This window comes from Ranitomeya imitator, chromosome 1, assembly GCF_032444005.1.
Source record: "Ranitomeya imitator isolate aRanImi1 chromosome 1, aRanImi1.pri, whole genome shotgun sequence".
Taxonomy (NCBI): domain Eukaryota; kingdom Metazoa; phylum Chordata; class Amphibia; order Anura; family Dendrobatidae; genus Ranitomeya; species Ranitomeya imitator.
In genome coordinates this window covers 820,346,375-820,367,279 of record NC_091282.1, presented here as the reverse complement: position 1 = coordinate 820,367,279, position 20,905 = coordinate 820,346,375, and the positions used below count along the sequence as shown (strand labels likewise).

The 20,905-nt window shown below is 43.9% G+C and overlaps 1 protein-coding gene across 3 annotated transcripts in view; it reads left to right on the top strand.

Annotated features, from left to right (window-relative positions):
• SGTA (small glutamine rich tetratricopeptide repeat co-chaperone alpha) overlaps window positions 1-20,905 on the top strand; it is a 103,842-nt gene that overhangs the window by 56,257 nt on the left and 26,680 nt on the right. For all 3 annotated transcript variants that reach the window (XM_069740211.1, XM_069740228.1, XM_069740218.1), the window contains exon 9: window positions 1,085-1,122. In XM_069740211.1, the coding sequence (XP_069596312.1) occupies window positions 1,085-1,122 (38 nt within the window). The remainder of the gene's footprint in view (window positions 1-1,084; window positions 1,123-20,905) is intronic.

The window sequence follows — 20,905 nt, the reverse complement described above, 5'->3', positions numbered from 1 at the left end:
CGTGCGATCGCCACCGGGTGTCTGCTGATTCAGACAGCTGACACCCAGCACTCAGTGAAAGGAGCAGTCCCGCACCGCTCCCGGCACTTTAACCCCCTAAATGCTGCAAATTTGATGCACACCATAGCAACCAAATTTTACCACTAACATGAAGTAGAATGTGTCATGAAAATCTCAGAAACGGTGGGATCCATTGAAGCATTCCAGAGTTTTTACCACATAAAGTGACAGTGGTCAGATTTATAAAATTTGGACAGGCCTTTAAGGTAAAAAGATTGGCTCAGTCACTAAGGGGTTAAAGATCTATAATGATCCATGTCTTTTAAACCCGAAAGTATACATACAATTCTGGCAAAAATTAAGAGACCACTGCAAAATGTTCAGCTTGTCTGATTTTTCTCTTTATAGGTATATTTTTGAGTAAAATGTAAATTGTTCATTTATTCTATAAACTTCTGACATGTCTCCAATGTTCCAAGCAATAAATTTTGTATTTGTTTCTAAAAAGGAGAAATTGTCCAAATTAAAAAAAAAAAAAAAATGTGCTTTCTGACCTCAAATAATGCAAAGAAAACAAGTTCATAATCATTTAGAAACAACAATAATGTTTTAACTCGGGAAGAGTTCAGAAATCAATATTTTGTGGAATAACCATGATTTTTAATCACAGCTTTCATACGTCTTGGCATGCTTTCCACCAGTCTTTCACACTGCTTCTGGCGCAAAAAATGTAAGCAGTTCCTCTTTGTTTGATGGCTTGTGACTATCCATCATCCTCTTGATTACATTCCAGAGGTTTTCAATGGGGTTCAGGTCTGGAGATTGGGCTGCCCATGACAGGGATTTGATGTGGTGGTCTCTTAATTTTTGCCAGAGCTGTATTACAGCAATGATAAGTTGCTGCCATTCTTCCTATGAAATGTAGGTGCACTAGACGCAGCAATCTATTTTTCAGAGTGAATTTTCTATCTAATAAAATATGCCCATGGTCAATCGAAGCCAAGGAATGTTTATTTTTATGCAGTACTAAATGCCAATTTAAATTTTATTAATGACTTTTGTTTTTGTTTTTTTGCTTTTCTAGGCATCAAACCTCATGCATAACCCCCAAGTTCAGCAGTTGTAAGTTTTCTGCATTAGTTTTCATGTTGAATAAATATATACTTTGTTTTTTTACTTTTGAAATATTTGTAAATTTGATCACACAAAATATATAAAGCTGTTGTAAGTCATACCTCATCCCAAAACATGATTTGGCGTAACCTCTTTGATGTGGGCTTGCAAGCCAAGCCCCCTTTTTCCTGGCAGGTAATAGCACATTTTATCAGCCATCATCTGCCTCTTGGTGCACATAGAATTGACATGCAACAAATCTGCACCAAAAACGCATGTGAATAATGCACCTATTTTACTCAAGGCTTTTCCTATAAAGCCACTCGGTGTGTACATGCCCTAAGCAAGTTTGCCAGCTATTGATGAGCAGATCATTTGAGATTTGAGTTCTCCAGAATCACCAAATTTTCTTCAAAAACTTAACTTGCTGCAAATAAATCTTGAAGTAAAACTTGATAAAGCAAGTCCCCTAATTTTTCGGAAAACATGTGTGATACGCAAATGTCTTTCGGGACTGTATTCAACCGTTTTTAATGTGAAGCCAAACTCTATAAAGGGAGACCCTTTTAATATTCAAGTGACCTCAATCTATATAACTTAAAGGGAACCTGTCACCCCCAAAATCGAGGGTGAGCTAAACCCCCCGGCATCAGGGGCTTATCTACAGCATTCTGTAATGCTGTAGATAAGCCCCCGATGTAACCTAAAAGATGAGAAAAAGAGGTTAGATTATACTCACCTGGGTGGGTGGTCCGATCCGGTGGGCGTCGCTTTCCGATCCGGTGGGCGTCGCGGTCCGGTCCGGGGCCTCCCATCTTCATAGGATAACATCCTCTTCTGGTCTTCATGCTGCGGCTTCGGCACAGGTGTACTTTGTCGGCCCTGTTGAGGGCAGAGCAAAGTACTGCAGTGTGCAGGCATCGGGAAAGGTCAGAGAGGCCCAGCACCTGCGCACTGCAGTACTTTGCTCTGCCCTCAACAGCAGCGTGAAGACCAGAAAAGGACGTCATCTTATGAAGATGGGCGGCACCGGACCGCGACACCCATCGGATCGGACCGGGACCGCCCTGGGTGAGTATAATCTAACCTAACCTCTTTTTCTTATCTTTTAGGATACATCGGGGGATTATCTACAGCATACCAGAATGCTGTAGATAAGCCCCTGATGCTGGTGGGCTTAGCTCGCCCTCGATTTTGGGGGTGACAGGTTCCCTTTAAGGAAAACAGATGGTAGCCATTTATAACTAACATTCTGGCCTGCACAGTGGCTAAGTAGTCAGCACTGTCACATTGCAGCGCTGGGGTCCTTAGTTCAAATCCCACAGAGTACAACTTCTGCAAGGAGTTTGTATTGGTTTCCTCCGGATTCTCCGTTTTCTTTACACACGAAAAACACAAACTGATAGGGAAATAAAAAAAATATCATACTGCAGTATTGGTGTTTTTAACCCCTTTACCCCCAAGGGTGGTTTGCACGTTAATGACCGGGCCAATTTTAACAATTCTGACCACTGTCCCTTTATGAGGTTATAACTCTGGAACGCTTCAACGGATCCCAGTGATTCTGACATTGTTTTCTCGTGACATATTGTACTTCATGACAATGGTAAAAATTCTTTGATAGTACCTGCGTTTATTTGTGAAAAAAATGGAAATTTGGCGAAAATTATGAAAATTTAGCAATTTTCCAACTTTGAATTTTTATGCAATTAAATCACGGAGATATGTCACACAAAATACTTAATAAGTAACATTTCCCACGTGTCTACTTTACATCAGCACAATTTTGGAACCAAAATTTTTTTTTGTTAGGGAGTTATAAGGGTTAAAAGTTGACCAGCAATTTCTCATTTCTACAACACCATTTTATTTTAGGGACCACATCTCATTTGAAGTCATTTTGAGGGGTCTATATGATAGAAAATACCCAAGTGTGACACCATTCTAAAAACTACACCCCTCAAGGTGCTCAAAACCATATTCAAGAAGTTTATTAACCCTTCTGGTGCTTCACAGGAATTTTTTGAATGTTTAAATAAAAATGAACATTTAACTTTTTTTCACAAAAAATTTAATTCAGCTCCAATTTGTTTAATTTTACCAAGGGTAACAGGAGAAAATGGACCCCAAACATTGTTGTCCAATTTGTCCTGAGTACGCTGATACCCCGTATGTTGGGGGAAACCACCGTTTGAGCGCATGGCAGAGCTCGGAAGGGAAGGAGCGCCATTTGGAATGCAGACTTAGATGGAATGGTCTGCAGACGTCACATTGCGTTTGCAGAACCCCTAATGTACTTAAACAGTAGAAACCCCCCACAAGTGACCCCATATTGGAAACTAGACCCCCCAGGGAACTAATCTAGATGTGTTGTGAGAACTTTGAACCCCCAAGTGTTTCACTACAGTTTATAACGCAGAGCCGTGAAAATAAAAAATCTTTTTTTTTCCCACAAAAAATATGTTTTAGCCCCGAGTTTTGTATTTTCCCAAGGGTAACAGGAGAAATTGGACCCCAAAAGTTGTTGTCCTATTTGTCCTGAGTACGCTGATACCCCATATGTTGGGGTAAACCCCTGTTTGGGCACACGGGAGAGCTCGGAAGGGAAGAAGCACTGTTTTACTTTTTCAACGCAGAATTGGCTGGAATTGAGATCGGACGCCATGTCGCGTTTTGAGAGCCCCTGATGTGCCTAAACAGTGGAAACCCCACAATTATAACTGAAACCCTAATCCAAACACATCCCTAACCCTAATCCCAACAGTAACCCTAACCACACCTCTAACCCAGACACACCCCTAACCCTAATCCCAACCCTATTCCCAACCGTAAATGTAATCTAAACCCTAACTGTAACTTTAGCCCCAACCCAAACTGTAGCCCTAACCCTAGCCCTAACCCTAACCCTAGCCCTAACCCTAGCCCTAACCCTAGCCCTAACCCTAACCCTAGCCCTAATGGGAAAATGGAAATAAATACATTTTTTTAATGTTTCCATAACTAAGGGGGTGATGAAGGGGGGTTTGATTTACTTTTATAGCGGGTTTTTTAGCGGATTTTTATGATTGGCAGCCGTCACACACTGAAAGACGCTTTTTATTGCAAAAAATATTTTTTGCGTTACCACATTTTGAGAGCTATAATTTTTCTATATTTTGGTCCACAGAGTCATGTGAGGTCTTGTTTTTTGCAGGACGAGTTGACGTTTTTATTGGTAACATTTTCGGGCACGTGACATTTTTTGATCGCTTTTTATTCCGATTTTTGTGAGGCAGAATGACCGAAAACCAGCTATTCATGAATTTCTTTTGGGGGAGGCGTTTATACCGTTCCGCATTTGGTAAAATTGATAAAGCAGTTTTATTCTTCGGGTCAGTACGATTACAGCGACACCTCATTTATATCATTTTTTTATGTTTTGGCGCTTTTATACGATAAAAACTATTTTATAGAAAAAATAATTATTTTGGCATCGCTTTATTCTCAGGACTATAACTTTTTTATTTTTTTGCTGATGATGCTGTATGGCGGTTCGTTTTTTGCGGGACAAGATGACGTTTTCAGCGGTACCATGGTTATTTATATCTGTCTTTTTGATCGCGTGTTATTCCACTTTTTGTTCGGCGGTATGATAATAAAGCGTTGTTTTTTGCCTGGTTTTTTTTTTTTTTTTTCCTTACGGTGTTTACTGAAGGGGCTAACTAGTGGGCCAGTTTTATAGGTCGGGCCGTTACGGACGCGGCGATACTAAATATGTGTACTTTCATTTTTTTTATTTTTTTATTTAGATAAAGAAATGTATTTATGGGAATTTTTTTTTTTTTCATTATTTTGGAATTTTTTTTTTTTTTTTACACATTTGAAAAATTTTTTTTTTTACTTTGTCCCAGGGGGGGACATCACAGATCAGTGATCTGACAGTTTGCACAGCACTCTGTCAGATCACTGATCTGACATCCAGCGCTGCAGCCTTGACAGTGCCTGCTCTGAGCAGGCTCTGTGAAGCCACCTCCCTCCCTGCAGGACCCGGATCCGCGGCCATCTTGGATCCGGGGCTCGCTCAGGGAGGGAGGGAGGTAAGACCCTCGCAGCAACGCGATCACATCGCGTTGCTGCGGGGGGCTCAGGGAAGCCCGCAGGGAGCCCCCTCCCTGCGCGGTGCTTCCCTGCACCGCCGGCACATCGCGATCATCTTTGATCGCGGTGTGCCAGGGGTTAATGTGCCAGGGGCGGTCCGTGACCGCTCCTTGCACATAGTGCCGGATGTCAGCTGCGATAGGCAGCTGACACCCGACCGTGATCGGCGGCGCTCCCCCCGTGAGCGCCGCCGATCGCGCTGGACGTACTATCCCGTCCATGGTCATAGGGGCCCACCCCACATGGACGGGATAGTACGTCCGATGTCAGAAAGGGGTTAAGCTACTTAACCCCTTCACGACATTCACCATATATATATATATATATATATATATATATATATATATATATATATATATATATATATATATATATATATATACGGCATATGTCGGAAGCGGGTGTATAGAGCTAGTCCTCCCCTTTCTCAGCAGGTGATGGCTATGTATTACAGCCAGGACCTGTAGCTAACAATCACAGCTGGAGCAGTGCTCCATCTGCGATTGTTAACTTGTTAAATGCTGCTGTCAATCATTGACAGTGGCATTTAGCACTCGCCTATGTTTGCACGCATCATTATCTCTGCCCATCAGCATGCCCATGACGTGATCGCGGATCGCCGATGGGTTGTCGTGACAGCCTGGGATCCACTCTTTACCTCCGTGCTTGTCATTATGGAGGTCCTTTGAAACCTTCCATCATGTATTCGATATACAGTGATGCTGAGGCATCACTGCGTATAGCACAAACAATCAGATCATTCAAAAGTACAACTCGTCCCAAAAAACAAGCCCTTGTGTCTGCGGACAGAAAAATGTGTTAAGGCTCTTTGAAGAAGAGGAAAAAAGTAATTGGCTGAGTTGTGAAGGGGTTTAAGTGAACCTGGCATCCGATATGTTCTGCCCAGTGCACGGGCAGCATGTATCTGGCACCTGCTGAATAAACTCACTCTCAAATGTTGTCCTGAGAAAAAAATACTTAGAAAGCCGCATGAGAGACTAGTCGTACTGGCAAGTCCCCGGCAGTTTCTCCACGCCTGCTGCCCTGGATTGACAGGTTTATCTCTATATGCACACTGGGGCTCACAATTTAACCCCTTTCTGACATGGGACGTACTATCCCGTCGAGGTGGGGTGGGCCCCCATGACCACGGACGGGATAGTACGTCAAGCGCGATCGGCGGCGCTCACGGGGGGAGCGCCGCCGATCGCGGCCGGGTGTCAGCTGTTTATCGCAGCTGACATCCGGCACTATGTGCCAGGAGCGGTCACGGACCGCCCCCGGCACATTAACCCCTGGCACACCGATCAAAGATGATCGCGATGTGCCGGCGGTATAGGGAAGCTTCCCGCAGGGAGGGGGCTCCCTGCGGGCTTCCCTGAGCCCCCCGCAGCAACGCGATGTGATCGCGTTGCTGCGAGGGTCTCACCTCCCTCCCTGCTTCCTCCAGCCCCGGATCCAAGATGGCCGCGGATCCGGGTCCTGCAGGGAGGGAGGTGGCTTCACAGAGCCTGCTCAAGGCAGGCACTGTGAAGGCTGCAGTGCTGCATGTCAGATCAGTGATCTGACAGAGTGCTGTGCACACTGTCAGATCACTGATCTGTGATGTCCCCCCCTGGGACAATGTAAAAAAGTTAAAAAAAAATTTTCAAAATGTGTAAAAAAAAAAAAAAAATATTCCTAAATAATGAAAAAAAAAAAAAATATTCCCCTAAATACATTTCTTTATCTAAATTAAAAAAAAAAATAAAAGTACACATATTTAGTATCGTCGCGTCCGTAACGGCCCGACCTATAAAACTGGCCCACTAGTTAACCCCTTCAGTAAACACCGTAAGAAAAAGAGGCAAAAAACAACGCTTTATTATCATACCGCCGAACAAAAAGTGGAATAACACGCGATCAAAAAGACAGATCTAAATAACCATGATACCGCTGAAAGCGTCATCTTGTCCCGCAAAAAACGAGCCGCCATACAACATCATCAGCAAAAAAAAAAAAAAAGTTATAGTCCTGAGAATAAAGCGATGCAAAAATAATTATTTTTTCTATAAAATAGTTTTTATCGTATAAAGGCGACAAAACATAAAAAAATGATATAAATGAGGTGTCGCTGTAATCGTACTGACCCGAAGAATAAAACTGATTTATCAATTTTACCAAACGCGGAATGGTATAAACGCCTCCCCCAAAAGAAATTCATGAATAGCTGGTTTTTGGTCATTCTGCCTCGCAAAAATCAGAATAAAAAGCGATCAAAAAATGTAACGTGCCCGAAAATGTTACCAATAAAAACGTCAACTCGTCCCGCAAAAAACAAGACCTCACATGACTCTATGAACCAAAATATGGAAAAATTATAGCTCTCAAAATGTGGTAACGCAAAAAATATTTTTTGCAATAAAAAGCATCTTTCAGTGTGTGACGGCTGCCAATCATAAAAATCCGCTAAAAAACCCGCTATAAAAGTAAATCAAACCCCCCTTCATCACCCCCTTAGTTATGGAAAAATTAAAAAAATGTATTTATTTCAATTTTTCCATTAGGGCTAGGGTTAGGGCTAGGGTTAGGGCTAGGGCTAGGGTTAAGGCTACAGTTAGGGTTGGGGCTAAAGTTAGGGTTAGGGCTACAGTTTGGGTTGGGGCTAGGGTTAAGGATACAGTTAGGGTTGGGGCTAAAGTTACGGTTAGGGTTTAGATTACATTTACAGTTGGGAATAGGGTTGGGATTAGGGTTAGGTGTGTGTCAGGGTTAGAGGTGTGGTTAGGGTTACTGTTGGGATTAGGGTTAGGGGTGTGTTTGGATTAGGGTTTCAGTTATAATTGGGGGGTTTCCACTGTTTAGGCAGGGGCTCTCCAAACGCGACATGGCGTCCGGTCTCAATTCCAGCCAATTCTGCGTTGAAAAAGTAAAACAGTGCTTCTTCCCTTCCGAGCTCTCCCGTGTGCCCTAACAGGGGTTTACCCCAACATATGGGGTATCAGCGTACTCAGGACAAATTGGACAACAACTTTTGGGGTCCAATTTCTCCTGTTACCTTTGGGAAAATACAAAACTGGGGGCTAAAAAATAATTTTTGTGGGGAAAAAAAAAGATTTTTTATTTTCACGGCTCTGCGTTATAAACTGTAGTGAAACACTTGGGGGTTCAAAGTTCTCACAACACATCTAGATAAGTTCCATGGGGGTCTAGTTTCCAATATGGGGTCACTTGTGGGGGATTTCTACTGTTTAGGTACATTAGGGGTTCTGCAAACGCAATGTGACGCCTGCAGACCATTCCATCTAAGTCTGCATTCCAAATGGCACTCCTTCCCTTCCGAGCCCTCCCATGCGCCCAAACGGTGGTTCCCCCCAACATATGGGGTATAAGCGTACTCGGGACAAATTGGACAACAACTTTTGGGGTCAAATTTCTCCTCTTACCCTCAGGAAAATACAAAACTGGGGGCTAAAAAATAATTTTGGGGGGAAAGATTTTTTTTTTTCAATTTTCACGGCTCTGCGTTACAAACTGTAGTGAAACACTTGGAGGTTCAAAGCTCTCACAACACATCTAGATGAGTTCCTTAGGGGGTCTAGTTTCCAAAATGGTGTCACTTGTGGGGGGTTTCTGTTATGAAAGGCAATTCAGTATCACAATGGACATGGAGGTCAGAGCACATACAGTGATCTGACAATAACCCAAAATAATAGAACGAGCTCTGAGACGTGGAAACTCTGCAGACCGCAATCCCTGATCCTCTCCAAACACAACTAGAGGCAGCTGTGGATTGCGCCTAACGCTACCTATGCAACTCGGCACGGCCTGAGAAACTAACTAGCCTGAAGATAGAAAAAATAAGCCTACCTTGCCTCAGAGAAATACCCCAAAGGAAAAGGCAGCCCCCCACATATAATGACTGTGAGTAAGATGAAAAGACAAACGTAGGGATGAAATAGATTCAGCAAAGTGAGGCCCGATATTCTAGACAGAACGAGGATAGGAAAGATAACTTTGCGGTCTACACAAAACCCTAAAGAAAACCACGCAAAGGGGCAAAAAGACCCTCCGTACCGAACTAACGGCACGGAGGTACACCCTTTGCGTCCCAGAGCTTCCAGCAAAACAAATAGACAAGCTGGACAGAAAAAATAGCAACAAATAGCAAAGAAGCACTTAGCTATGCAGAGCAGCAGGCCACAGGAATGATCCAGAGAAACACAAGTCCAACACTGGAACATTGACAGGAAGCATGAATCAAAGCATTAGGTGGGGTTAAGTAGAGAAGCACCTAACGACCTCACCAGATCACCTGAGGGAGGAAACTCAGAAGCAGCAGTACCAGTTTCCTCCACAAACGGAAGCTCCCAGAGAGAATCAGCCGAAGTACCACTTGTGACCACAGGAGGGAGCTCTGCCACAGAATTCACAACAGTACCCCCCCCCTTGAGGAGGGGTCACCGAACCCTCACCAGAGCCCCCAGGCCGACCAGGATGAGCCACATGAAAGGCACGAACAAGATCGTGAGCATGGACATCAGAGGCAAAAACCCAGGAATTATCCTCCTGAGCATAACCCTTCCATTTAACCAGATACTGGAGTTTCCGTCTTGAAACACGAGAATCCCAAATCTTCTCCACAAGATACTCCAATTCCCCCTCCACCAAAACCGGGGCAGGAGGGTCAACAGATGGAACCATAGGTGCCACGTATCTCCGCAACAATGACCTATGGAAGACGTTATGTATGAAAAAAGAATCTGGGAGGGTCAGACGAAAAGACACAGGATTAATAACCTCAGAAATCCTATAAGGACCAATGAAACGAGGTTTAAACTTCGGAGAGGAAACCTTCATAGGAATATGACGAGAAGATAACAAAACCAGATCCCCAACACGAAGTCGGGGACCCACACGGCGTCTGCGATTAGCGAAACGTTGAGCCTTCTCCTGGGACAAGGTCAAATTGTCCACTACATGAGTCCAAATCTGCTGCAACCTGTCCACCACAATATCCACACCAGGACAGTCCGAAGACTCAACCTGTCCTGAAGAGAAACGAGGATGGAACCCAGAATTGCAGAAAAACGGCGAAAGCAAGGTAGCCGAGCTGGCCCGATTATTAAGGGCGAACTCAGCCAAAGGCAAAAAGGACACCCAGTCATCCTGATCGGCAGAAACGAAGCATCTCAGATAGGTTTCCAAGGTCTGATTGGTTCGTTCGGTCTGGCCATTAGTCTGAGGATGAAAAGCCGAGGAAAAAGACAAGTGAATGCCAATCCTACCACAAAAGGCTCGCCAAAACCTCGAAACAAACTGGGAACCTCTGTCAGAAACGATATTCTCTGGAATGCCATGCAAACGAACCACATGATGGAAGAACAATGGCACCAAATCAAAGAAGGAAGGTAACTTGGACAAGGGTACCCAGATGGACCATCTTAGAAAAGCGATCACAGACCACCCAAATGACTGACATCTGTTGAGAGACGGGAAGATCTGAAATAAAATCCATAGAGATATGTGTCCAAGGTCTCTTCGGGACCGGCAAGGGCAAAAGCAACCCACTGGCACGAGAACAGCAGGGCTTAGCCCGAGCACAAATCCCACAGGACTGCACAAAAGAACGCACATCCCGCGACAGACGGCCACCAAAAGGATCTAGCCACTAACTCTCTGGTACCTAAGATTCCAGGATGACCAGCCAACACCGAACAATTAACCTCAGAGATCACTTTATTTGTCCACCGGGACAAACAGTTTCTCCGCTGGACAACGATCAGGTTTATTAGCCTGAAATTTTTGCAACACCCGCCGCAAATCAGGGGAGATGGCAGACACAATTACTCCTTCCTTGAGGATACCCGCCGGCTCAGATAAACCCGGAGTGTCGGGCACAAAACTCCTAGACAGAGCATCCGCCTTCACATTTTTAGAGCCCGGAAGGTACGAAATTACAAAGTCAAAACGGGCGAAAAACAGCGACCAACGAGCCTGTCTAGGATTCAAACGCTTAGCAGACTCGAGATAAGTCAGGTTCTTATGATCAGTCAATACCACCACGCGATGCTTAGCTCCTTCAAGCCAATGACTCCACTCCTCGAATGCCCACTTCATGGCCAGCAACTCTCGGTTGCCCACATCATAATTCCGCTCAGCAGGCGAAAACTTCCTGGAAAAAAAAGCGCATGGTTTCATCACTGAACAATCAGAACCTCTCTGCGACAAAACAGCCCCTGCTCCAATCTCAGAAGCATCAACCTCGACCTGGAACGGAAGAGAAACATCAGGTTGACACAACACAGGGGCAGAAGAAAAACGACGCTTCAACTCTTGAAAAGCTTCCACAGCAGCAGAAGACCAATTGACCAAATCAGCACCCTTCTTGGTCAAATCGGTCAATGGTTTGGCAATACTAGAAAAATTGCAGATGAAGCGACGATAAAAATTAGCAAAGCCCAGGAACTTTTGCAGACTTTTCAGAGATGTCGGCTGAGTCCAATCATGGATGGCTTGGACCTTAACAGGATCCATCTCGATAGTAGAAGGGGAAAAGATGAACCCCAAAAATGAAACCTTCTGCACACCAAAGAGACACTTTGATCCCTTCACAAACAAAGAATTAGCACGCAGGACCTGAAAAACCGTTCTGACCTGTTTCACATGAGACTCCCAATCATCCGAGAAGATCAAAATGTCATCCAAGTACACAATCAGGAATTTATCCAGGTACTCTCGGAAGATGTCATGCATAAAGGACTGAAACACTGATGGAGCATTGGCAAGTCCGAATGGCATCACTAGATACTCAAAATGACCCTCGGGCGTATTAAATGCAGTTTTCCATTCATCGCCTCGCCTGATTCGCACCAGATTATACGCACCACGAAGATCAATCTTGGTGAACCAACTAGCCCCCTTAATCCGAGCAAACAAATCAGATAACAAAGGCAAGCGGTACTGAAATTTAACAGTGATCTTATTAAGAAGGCGATAATCTATACAAGGTCTCAGCGAACCATCCTTTTTGGCTACAAAAAAAAACCCTGCTCCTAATGGCGACGATGACGGGCGAATATGCCCCTTCTCCAGGGATTCCTTCACATAACTGCGCATAGCGGTGTGCTCAGGCACGGATAAATTAAACAGTCGACCTTTTGGGAATTTACCACCAGGAATCAAATTGATAGCACAATCACAATCCCTATGCGGAGCTAGGGCATCGGACTTGGGCTCATCAAATACATCCCGGTAATCAGACAAGAACTCTGGAACCTCAGAAGGGGTGGATGACGAAATTGACAAAAATGGAACATCACCATGTACCCCCTGACAACCCCAGCTGGACACCGACATGGATTTCCAATCCAATACTGGATTATGGGCTTGTAGCCATGGCAACCCCAACACGACCACATCATGCAGATTATGCAACACCAGAAAGCGAATATCCTCCTGATGTGCAGGAGCCATGCACATGGTCAGCTGGGTCCAGTATTGAGGCTTATTCTTGGCCAAAGGCGTAGCATCAATACCTCTCAATGGAATAGGACACTGCAAGGGCTCCAAGAAAAACCCACAACGCTTAGCATATTCCAAGTCCATCAAATTCAGAGCAGCGCCTGAATCCACAAACGCCATGACAGAATATGATGACAAAGAGCAGATCAAGGTAACGGACAGAAGAAATTTTGACTGTACCGTACCAATGGTGGCAGACCTAGCGAACCGCTTAGTGCGCTTAGGACAATCAGAGATGGCATGAGTGGAATCACCACAGTAGAAACACAGCCCCTTCAAACGTCTGTGTTCTTGCCGTTCAACTCTGGTCAAAGTCCTATCGCACTGCATAGGCTCAGGTTTAAGCTCAGGTAATACCGCCAAATGATGCACAGATTTACGCTCATGCAAGCGTCGACCGATCTGAATGGCCAAAGACACAGACTCGTTCAGACCAGCAGGCATAGGAAATCCCACCATGACATCCTTAAGGGCTTCAGAGAGACCCTTTCTGAACATAGCTGCCAGCGCAGATTCATTCCATTGAGTGAGCACTGACCATTTTCTAAATTTCTGGCAATATACCTCTATCTCATCCTGACCCTGACAAAGAGCCAGCAAATTCTTTTCTGCCTGATTCACTGAATTAGGCTCATCGTACAGCAATCCGAGTGCCAGGAAAAACGCATTGATATTACTCAATGCAGGATCTCCTGGCGCAAGAGAAAATGCCCAGTCCTGAGGGTCGCCGCGCAAAAAAGAAATAATAATCAAAACCTGTTGAACTGGATCGCCAGAGGAACGAGGTTTCAAGGCCAGAAATAACTTACAATTATTTTTGAAACTCAGAAACTTAGTTCTATCTCCAAAAAACAAATCAGGAATAGGAATTCTTGGTTCTAACATAGATTTCTGATCAATAGTGTCTTGAATCTTTTGTACTCTTGCCGAGAGCTGATCCACAAATGAAGACAGACTTCTAATGTCCATCGCTACACCTGTGTACTGAACCACCCAAATGTCTAGGGGAAAAAAAAGACAAAACACAAAGCCAAGAAAAAAAAATGGTCTCAGAACTTCTTTTTTCCCTCTATTGAGAATCATTAGTACTTTTGGCTTCCTGTACTGTTATGAAAGGCAATTCAGTATCACAATGGACATGGAGGTCAGAGCACATACAGTGATCTGACAATAACCCAAAATAATAGAACGAGCTCTGAGACGTGGAAACTCTGCAGACCGCAATCCCTGATCCTCTCCAAACACAACTAGAGGCAGCCGTGGATTGCGCCTAACGCTACCTATGCAACTCGGCACGGCCTGAGAAACTAACTAGCCTGAAGATAGAAAAAATAAGCCTACCTTGCCTCAGAGAAATACCCCAAAGGAAAAGGCAGCCCCCCACATATAATGACTGTGAGTAAGATGAAAAGACAAACGTAGGGATGAAATAGATTCAGCAAAGTGAGGCCCGATATTCTAGACAGAACGAGGATAGGAAAGATAACTTTGCGGTCTACACAAAACCCTAAAGAAAACCACGCAAAGGGGCAAAAAGACCCTCCGTACCGAACTAACGGCACGGAGGTACACCCTTTGCGTCCCAGAGCTTCCAGCAAAACAAATAGACAAGCTGGACAGAAAAAATAGCAACAAATAGCAAAGAAGCACTTAGCTATGCAGAGCAGCAGGCCACAGGAATGATCCAGAGAAACACAAGTCCAACACTGGAACATTGACAGGAAGCATGAATCAAAGCATTAGGTGGGGTTAAGTAGAGAAGCACCTAACGACCTCACCAGATCACCTGAGGGAGGAAACTCGGAAGCAGCAGTACCAGTTTCCTCCACAAACTGAAGCTCCCAGAGAGAATCAGCCGAAGTACCACTTGTGACCACAGGAGGGAGCTCTGCCACAGAATTCACAACAGGTTTCTACTGTTTCGGTACATTAGGGGCTCTGCAAATGCAATGTGACACCTGCAGACCATTCCATCTAAGTCTGCATTCAAATGGCACTCCTTCCCTTCCGAACCCTCCCATGCGCACAAACAGTGGTTCCCCCCACATATGGTGTATCATCGCACTCAGGACAAATTGGGCAACAAATTTTGGGGTCCACTTTCTCCTGTTACCCTCGGGAAAATACAAAACTGGGGGCTAAAAAATAATTTTTGTGGGCAATCATTTTTGTTTTATTTTTACTGCTCTCCATTATAAACTTCTGTGAAGCCCTTGGTGGGTCAAAGTGCTCACCACACATGTAGATAAGTTCCTTAGGGGGTCTACTTTCCAAAATGGTGTCAGTTGTGGGGGGTTTCTACTGTTTAGGTACATTAGGGGCTCTGCAAACGCAATGTGACACCTGCAGACCATTCCATCTAAGTCTGCATTCAAATGGCACTCCTTCCCTTCCGAACCCTCCCATGCGCCCAAACAGTGGTTCCCCCCACATATGGTGTATCATCGCACTCAGGACAAATTGGGCAACAAATTTTGGGGTCCACTTTCTCCTGTTACCCTCGGGAAAATACAAAACTGGGGGCTAAAAAAATAATTTTTGTGGGAAAAATTTTTTGTTTTATTTTTACGGCTCTGCATTATAAACTTCTGTGAAGCACTTGGTGGGTCAAAGTGCTCACCACACCTCTAGATAAGTTCCTTAGGGGGTCTACTTTCCAAAATGGTGTCACTTGTGGGGGGTTTCAATGTTTAGGCACATCAGTGGCTCTCCAAACGCAACATGGCGTCCCATCTCAATTCCTGTCAATTTTGCATTGAAAAGTCAAACGGCGCTCCTTCCCTTCCGAGCTCTCCCATCCGCCCAAACAGTGGTTTACCCCCACATATGGGGTATCAGCGTACTCAGGACAAATTGTACAACAACTTTTGGGGTCCAATTTCTTCTCTTACCCTTGGGAAAATAAAAAATTGGGGGCGGAAAGTTAATTTTTGTGAAAAAATATGATTTTTTATTTTTACGGTTCTACATTATAAACTTCTGTGAAGCACTTGGTGGGTCAAAGTGCTCACCACACATCTAGATAAGTTCCTTAAAGGGACACTGTCACCTGAATTTGGAGGGAACAATCTTCAGCCATGGAGGCGGGGTTTTTGGGTGTTTGATTCACCCTTTCCTTACCCGCTGGCTGCATGCTGGCTGCAATATTGGATTGAAGTTCATTCTCTGTCCTCCGTAGTACACGCCTGCACAAAGCAATCTTGCCTTGTGTAAATGTTCATTTTTATTTAAACATTCAAAAAATTCCTGTGAAGCACCAGAAGGGTTAATAAACTTCTTGAATATGGTTTTGAGCACCTTGAGGGGTGTAGTTTTTAGAATGGTGTCACACTTGGGTATTTTCTATCATATAGACCCCTCAAAATGACTTCAAATGAGATGTGGTCCCTAAAAAAAAAATGGTGTTGTAGAAATGAGAAATTGCTGGTCAACTTTTAACCCTTATAACTCCCTAACAAAAAAAAATTTTGGTTCCAAAATTGTGCTGATGTAAAGTAGACATGTGGGATATGTTACTTATTAAGTATTTTGTGTGACATATCTCTGTGATTTAATTGCATAAAAATTCAAAGTTGGAAAATTGCGAAATTTTCATAATTTTCGCCAAATTTCCGTTTTTTTCACAAATAAACGCAGGTACTATCAAAGAATTTTTACCATTGTCATGAAGTACAATATGTCACGAGAAAACAATGTCAGAATCACTGGGATCCGTTGAAGCGTTCCAGAGTTATAACCTCACAAAGGGACAGTGGTCAGAATTGTAAAAATTGGCCCGGTCATTAACGTGCAAACCACCCTTGGGGGTAAAGGGGTTAAATTTCCTATCAGTAGGTTTTTGGAGAAACTGGAAACTCGCGCAAACGCAAGAACATAAAAACTCATTGCACAAGGAGTCAGCTGTCACATTCTCTTTAAAGGGACTCTGTCACCTCTATTTGGCGGGATATTAAATTGAGTTGTTACCGGTCAGATGGGTGGCGTATCCTCGTAATTTCTCCACCCCGTCCGTACCTTTTTTCCGCAATAGTTTAGTGCATAAGAGTATGCGTGCGCCTGCAGTCTTCGGTCGCGCACGCGCAGTATGCTTTGCCCTACTGTGGGCAAACCCGAAAAGCATTACTGCGCATGCGCCCGTGCACTATGTTCCGGAAGTATTTCGCTGTGTTCCGGGACATAGTACGCGTGCGTAGTAATGTTTTTGGCTTTGCCCGCAGTAGGGCAAAGCATACTGCGTGTGCGCCACCGAAGACTGCAGGCGCACGCGCCAACTATGGCGCACGCATACTCTTATGCACTAAACTATTGCGGGGAAAAAAGGGACGGACGGGGTGGAGAAATTACGAGGATACGCCGCCCATCTGACTGGTAACAATTAATTTTAATATCCCGCCAAATTGAGGTGACAGTCCCTTTAAACTGTGAAAACAGTCCACAAAATAATGCTTTCTCAAGGGAAGATGCCTACCTTTCTGGTGTTCATGCACAGCCAGTGAAATCTGAAGACGCTGCGGCTTGTTCACACAGGGATTGTAAGACTATGTGCACACGTTGCTAATTTTGATGCGCTTCCGCCGCGTTTTTGGCCGCACGGATTTGCATCAAATCCGCAGTGTAGTGCACAGCCAATGTTAGTCTAAGTGAAATTGACATTTGTTATGCACATGCTGCCGAAAAAAAGGTGCGGAATCACTGCTTTTTTTCTGCAATATGTCAATTCTTTTGGCGGATATTCAGCATTTCTGCACCCATTGACTTCCATTGTGTCAGGCCATCCTGCAGCAAAACCGCAGATGTAAAAAAGATCTGCGGTTTTGCTGCGGATGAAACGCTGCAGATCGGGAGGAGGGAGTGTGTGGGCAGAGCTATGTGTGTGTGCCGATGTTGCGGGAATCTGTGTGCGGGTCTGTGTGTGCGTGTGTCCCTGTGTGTGTTCGCGGGTCTGTGTAGGCATCCACTGTCTGATAAGATTACTGCTCCCATCCGGCAATGAATGCTCACAGTGACAGCATTGCCGATTGATGGGAAAGTAGTCCCATCAGACAATGGCTGTTTTCCGTGGTAAAAAAAAAAAAACATACAAAATATAACATACAGGACATACACATAACAGAGTACATACTCACCAATTACCTAATTCCCTGAAGCCCTAGTCTACTGTAATAAAAATAACACAATAAACTAACCTATACTTACCTTTCTGCCGTAGTCAAGTTAATAACGAGTGTCCCACGACGATCTCCCATGTAGAACACTGACATCAGGCGATGTCAGCGCTCTACAGGGGCCCCGCGATGAACTGACAGTAGAGGTAATCCTCAGCGATGTATATCCCTGCGCCGCTGCTGGGAGAGAGGTCACTTAAGTTCACTCTCTCTCCGGCAACGCTGTGCGAGAAAAATCCCACACAGCATTGCCGTAAAGCGAGACAATGAACTCAAGTAACCTCTTCAGTGATGCACTGCAGGAGCCATTGTCTCCTGTCAGTGTGTCATTGGAGGTCCTATAGAGCAGTGACATCACCCAATGTCACTGTTCCATAGGAGAGATTGTCGTGGGACACTCATTATTAACTGGGCTGCGTCGGACAGGGAGTATACGGTTGGTTTATTATTTTTTGCAGGTGATTGATGGCTTCGGAGAATTAGGCATGGTTGTAAGTATGGTTAAATTATGAATATTAACCCCTTAGTGACAGAGCCAATTTGGTACTTAATGACCGAGCCAATTTTTGCAATTCTGACCACTGTCACTTTGAGGTTATAACTCTGGAACGCTTCAACGGATCCCGCTGATTCTGAGATTGTTTTTTCGTGACATATTGTACTTCATGTTAGTGGTAACATTTCTTCGATATTACTTGCGATTATTTATGAAAAAAACGGAAATATGGCGAAAATTTTTAAAATTTTGCAATTTTCAAACTTTGTATTTTTATGCCCTTAAATCAGAGAGATATGTCACGAAAAATAGTTAATAAATAACATTTCCCACATGTCTACTTTACATCAGCACAATTTTGGAAACAAAATTTTTTTTTGTTAGGGAGTTATAAGGGTTAAAAGTTGACCAGCAATTTCTCATTTTTACAACACCATTTTAAAAAAAATCCACATCACATTTGAAGTCATTTTGAGGGGTCTATATGATAGAAAATAACGGTGTGACACCATTCTAAAAACTACACCCTTCAAGGTTCTCAAAACCACATTCAAGAAGTTTATTAACCCTTTACGTGCTTCACAGGAACTGAAACAATGTGGAAGGAAAAAATGAACATTTAACTTTTTTTTGCAAACATCTTAATTCAGAACCATTTTTTTTATTTTCACAAGTGTAAAAACAGAAATGTAACCATAAATTTTGTTATGCAATTTCTCCTGAATACGCCAATACCACATATGTGGGGGTAAACCACTTTTTGGGCGCACCGCAGAACTTAGAAGTGAAGGAGCGCCGTTTGACTTTTTCAATGCAGAATTGGCTGGAATTGAGATCGGACGCCATGTCACGTTTAGAGAGCCCCTGATGTGCCTAAACAGTGAAAACTCCCCACAAGTGACACCATTTTGGAAACTAGACCCCTTAAGGAACTTATCTAGATGTGTGGTGAGCACTTTGAACCCCCAAGTGCTTCACAGAAGTTTATAACGTAGAGCCGTGAAAATAAAAAATCGCTTTTTTTACACAAAAATGATCTTTTCGCCCACAAATTCTTATTTTCACAAGGGTAACAGGAGAAATTAGACCACAAAAGTTGTTGTGCGATTTCTCCTGAATACGTCGATACCCCATATGTGACGGTAAACCACTGTTTGGGTGCACCGCAGAGCTTGGAAGTGAAGGAGCTCCGTTTTACTTTTTCAATGTAGAATTGGCTGGAATTGAGATTGGACGCCATGTCGCGTTTGGAGAGCCCCTGATGTGCCTAAAAAGTGGAAACCCCCCACAAGTGACCCCATTTTGGAAACTAGACCCCTTAAGGAACTTATCTAGATGTGTGGTGAGCACTTTGAACCCCCAAGTGCTTCACAGAAGTTTATAACGTAGAGCCGTGAAAATAAAAAATCGCTTTTTTTACACAAAAATGATCTTTTCGCCCACAAATTCTTATTTTCACAAGGGTAACAGGAGAAATTAGACCACAAAAGTTGTTGTGCAATTTCTCCTGAGTACGCTGATACCCAATATGTGGGGGTAAACCACTGTTAGGGCGCACCACAGAGCTTGGAAGAGAAGGAGTGCCGTTTTACTTTTTCAATGTAGGCTGTGTCCGAGGCGTCTAGGCCTGTTAGGTACGCTCCACGGCTATTTCTAGTGTGTGTGATAGGATTAGGGATTGCGGTCAGCAAAGTTCCCACTTCCCAGAGCTTGTCCTGTGAGTTTAACCATCAGGTCATTCCGAGTGCTCCTAACCACCAGGTCATAACAGTACAGCTGGCCCAAAGTATTAATGCATCTCAATAGAGGGATAAGAGAAGCTCTGAGACCATTTTTTTTTTCTTTGCACTGTGTTTTGTCTTTCTTTTCCCCTAGACCTTTGGGTGGTTCAGGACACAGGTGTAGAGATGGACATTCAAGGTCTGTCCTCTTGTGTGGATCATCTCACTGCAAGGGTACAAAACATTCAAGATTTTGTGGTTCAGAATCCTATGTTGGAGCCTAGAATTCCTATTCCTGATTTATTTTCTGGGAATAGATCTAAGTTTCTGAATTTCAAAAATAATTGTAAACTGTTTCTAGCTTTGAAACCCCGCTCCTCTGGTGACCCCGTTCAACAAGTAAAAATCATTATTTCGTTGTTGCGTGGTGACCCTCAAGACTGGACATTTTCCCTTGCGCCAGGAGATCCTGCATTGCGTGATGTTGATGCCTTTTTTCTGGCGCTTGGATTGCTTTATGATGAAACAAATTCAGTGGATCAGGCAGAGAAAATCTTGCTGGCTTTGTGTCAGGGTCAGGATGAAGCAGAGGTGTACTGTCAGAAGTTTAGAAAGTGGTCTGTGCTTACTCAGTGGAATGAGTGTGCCCTGGCGGCAATTTTCAGAAAGGGTCTTTCTGAAGCCCTTAAGGATGTCATGGTGGGATTTCCCACGCCTGCTGGTCTGAATGAGTCTGTCCTTGGCCATTCAGATCGATCGGCGCTTGCGTG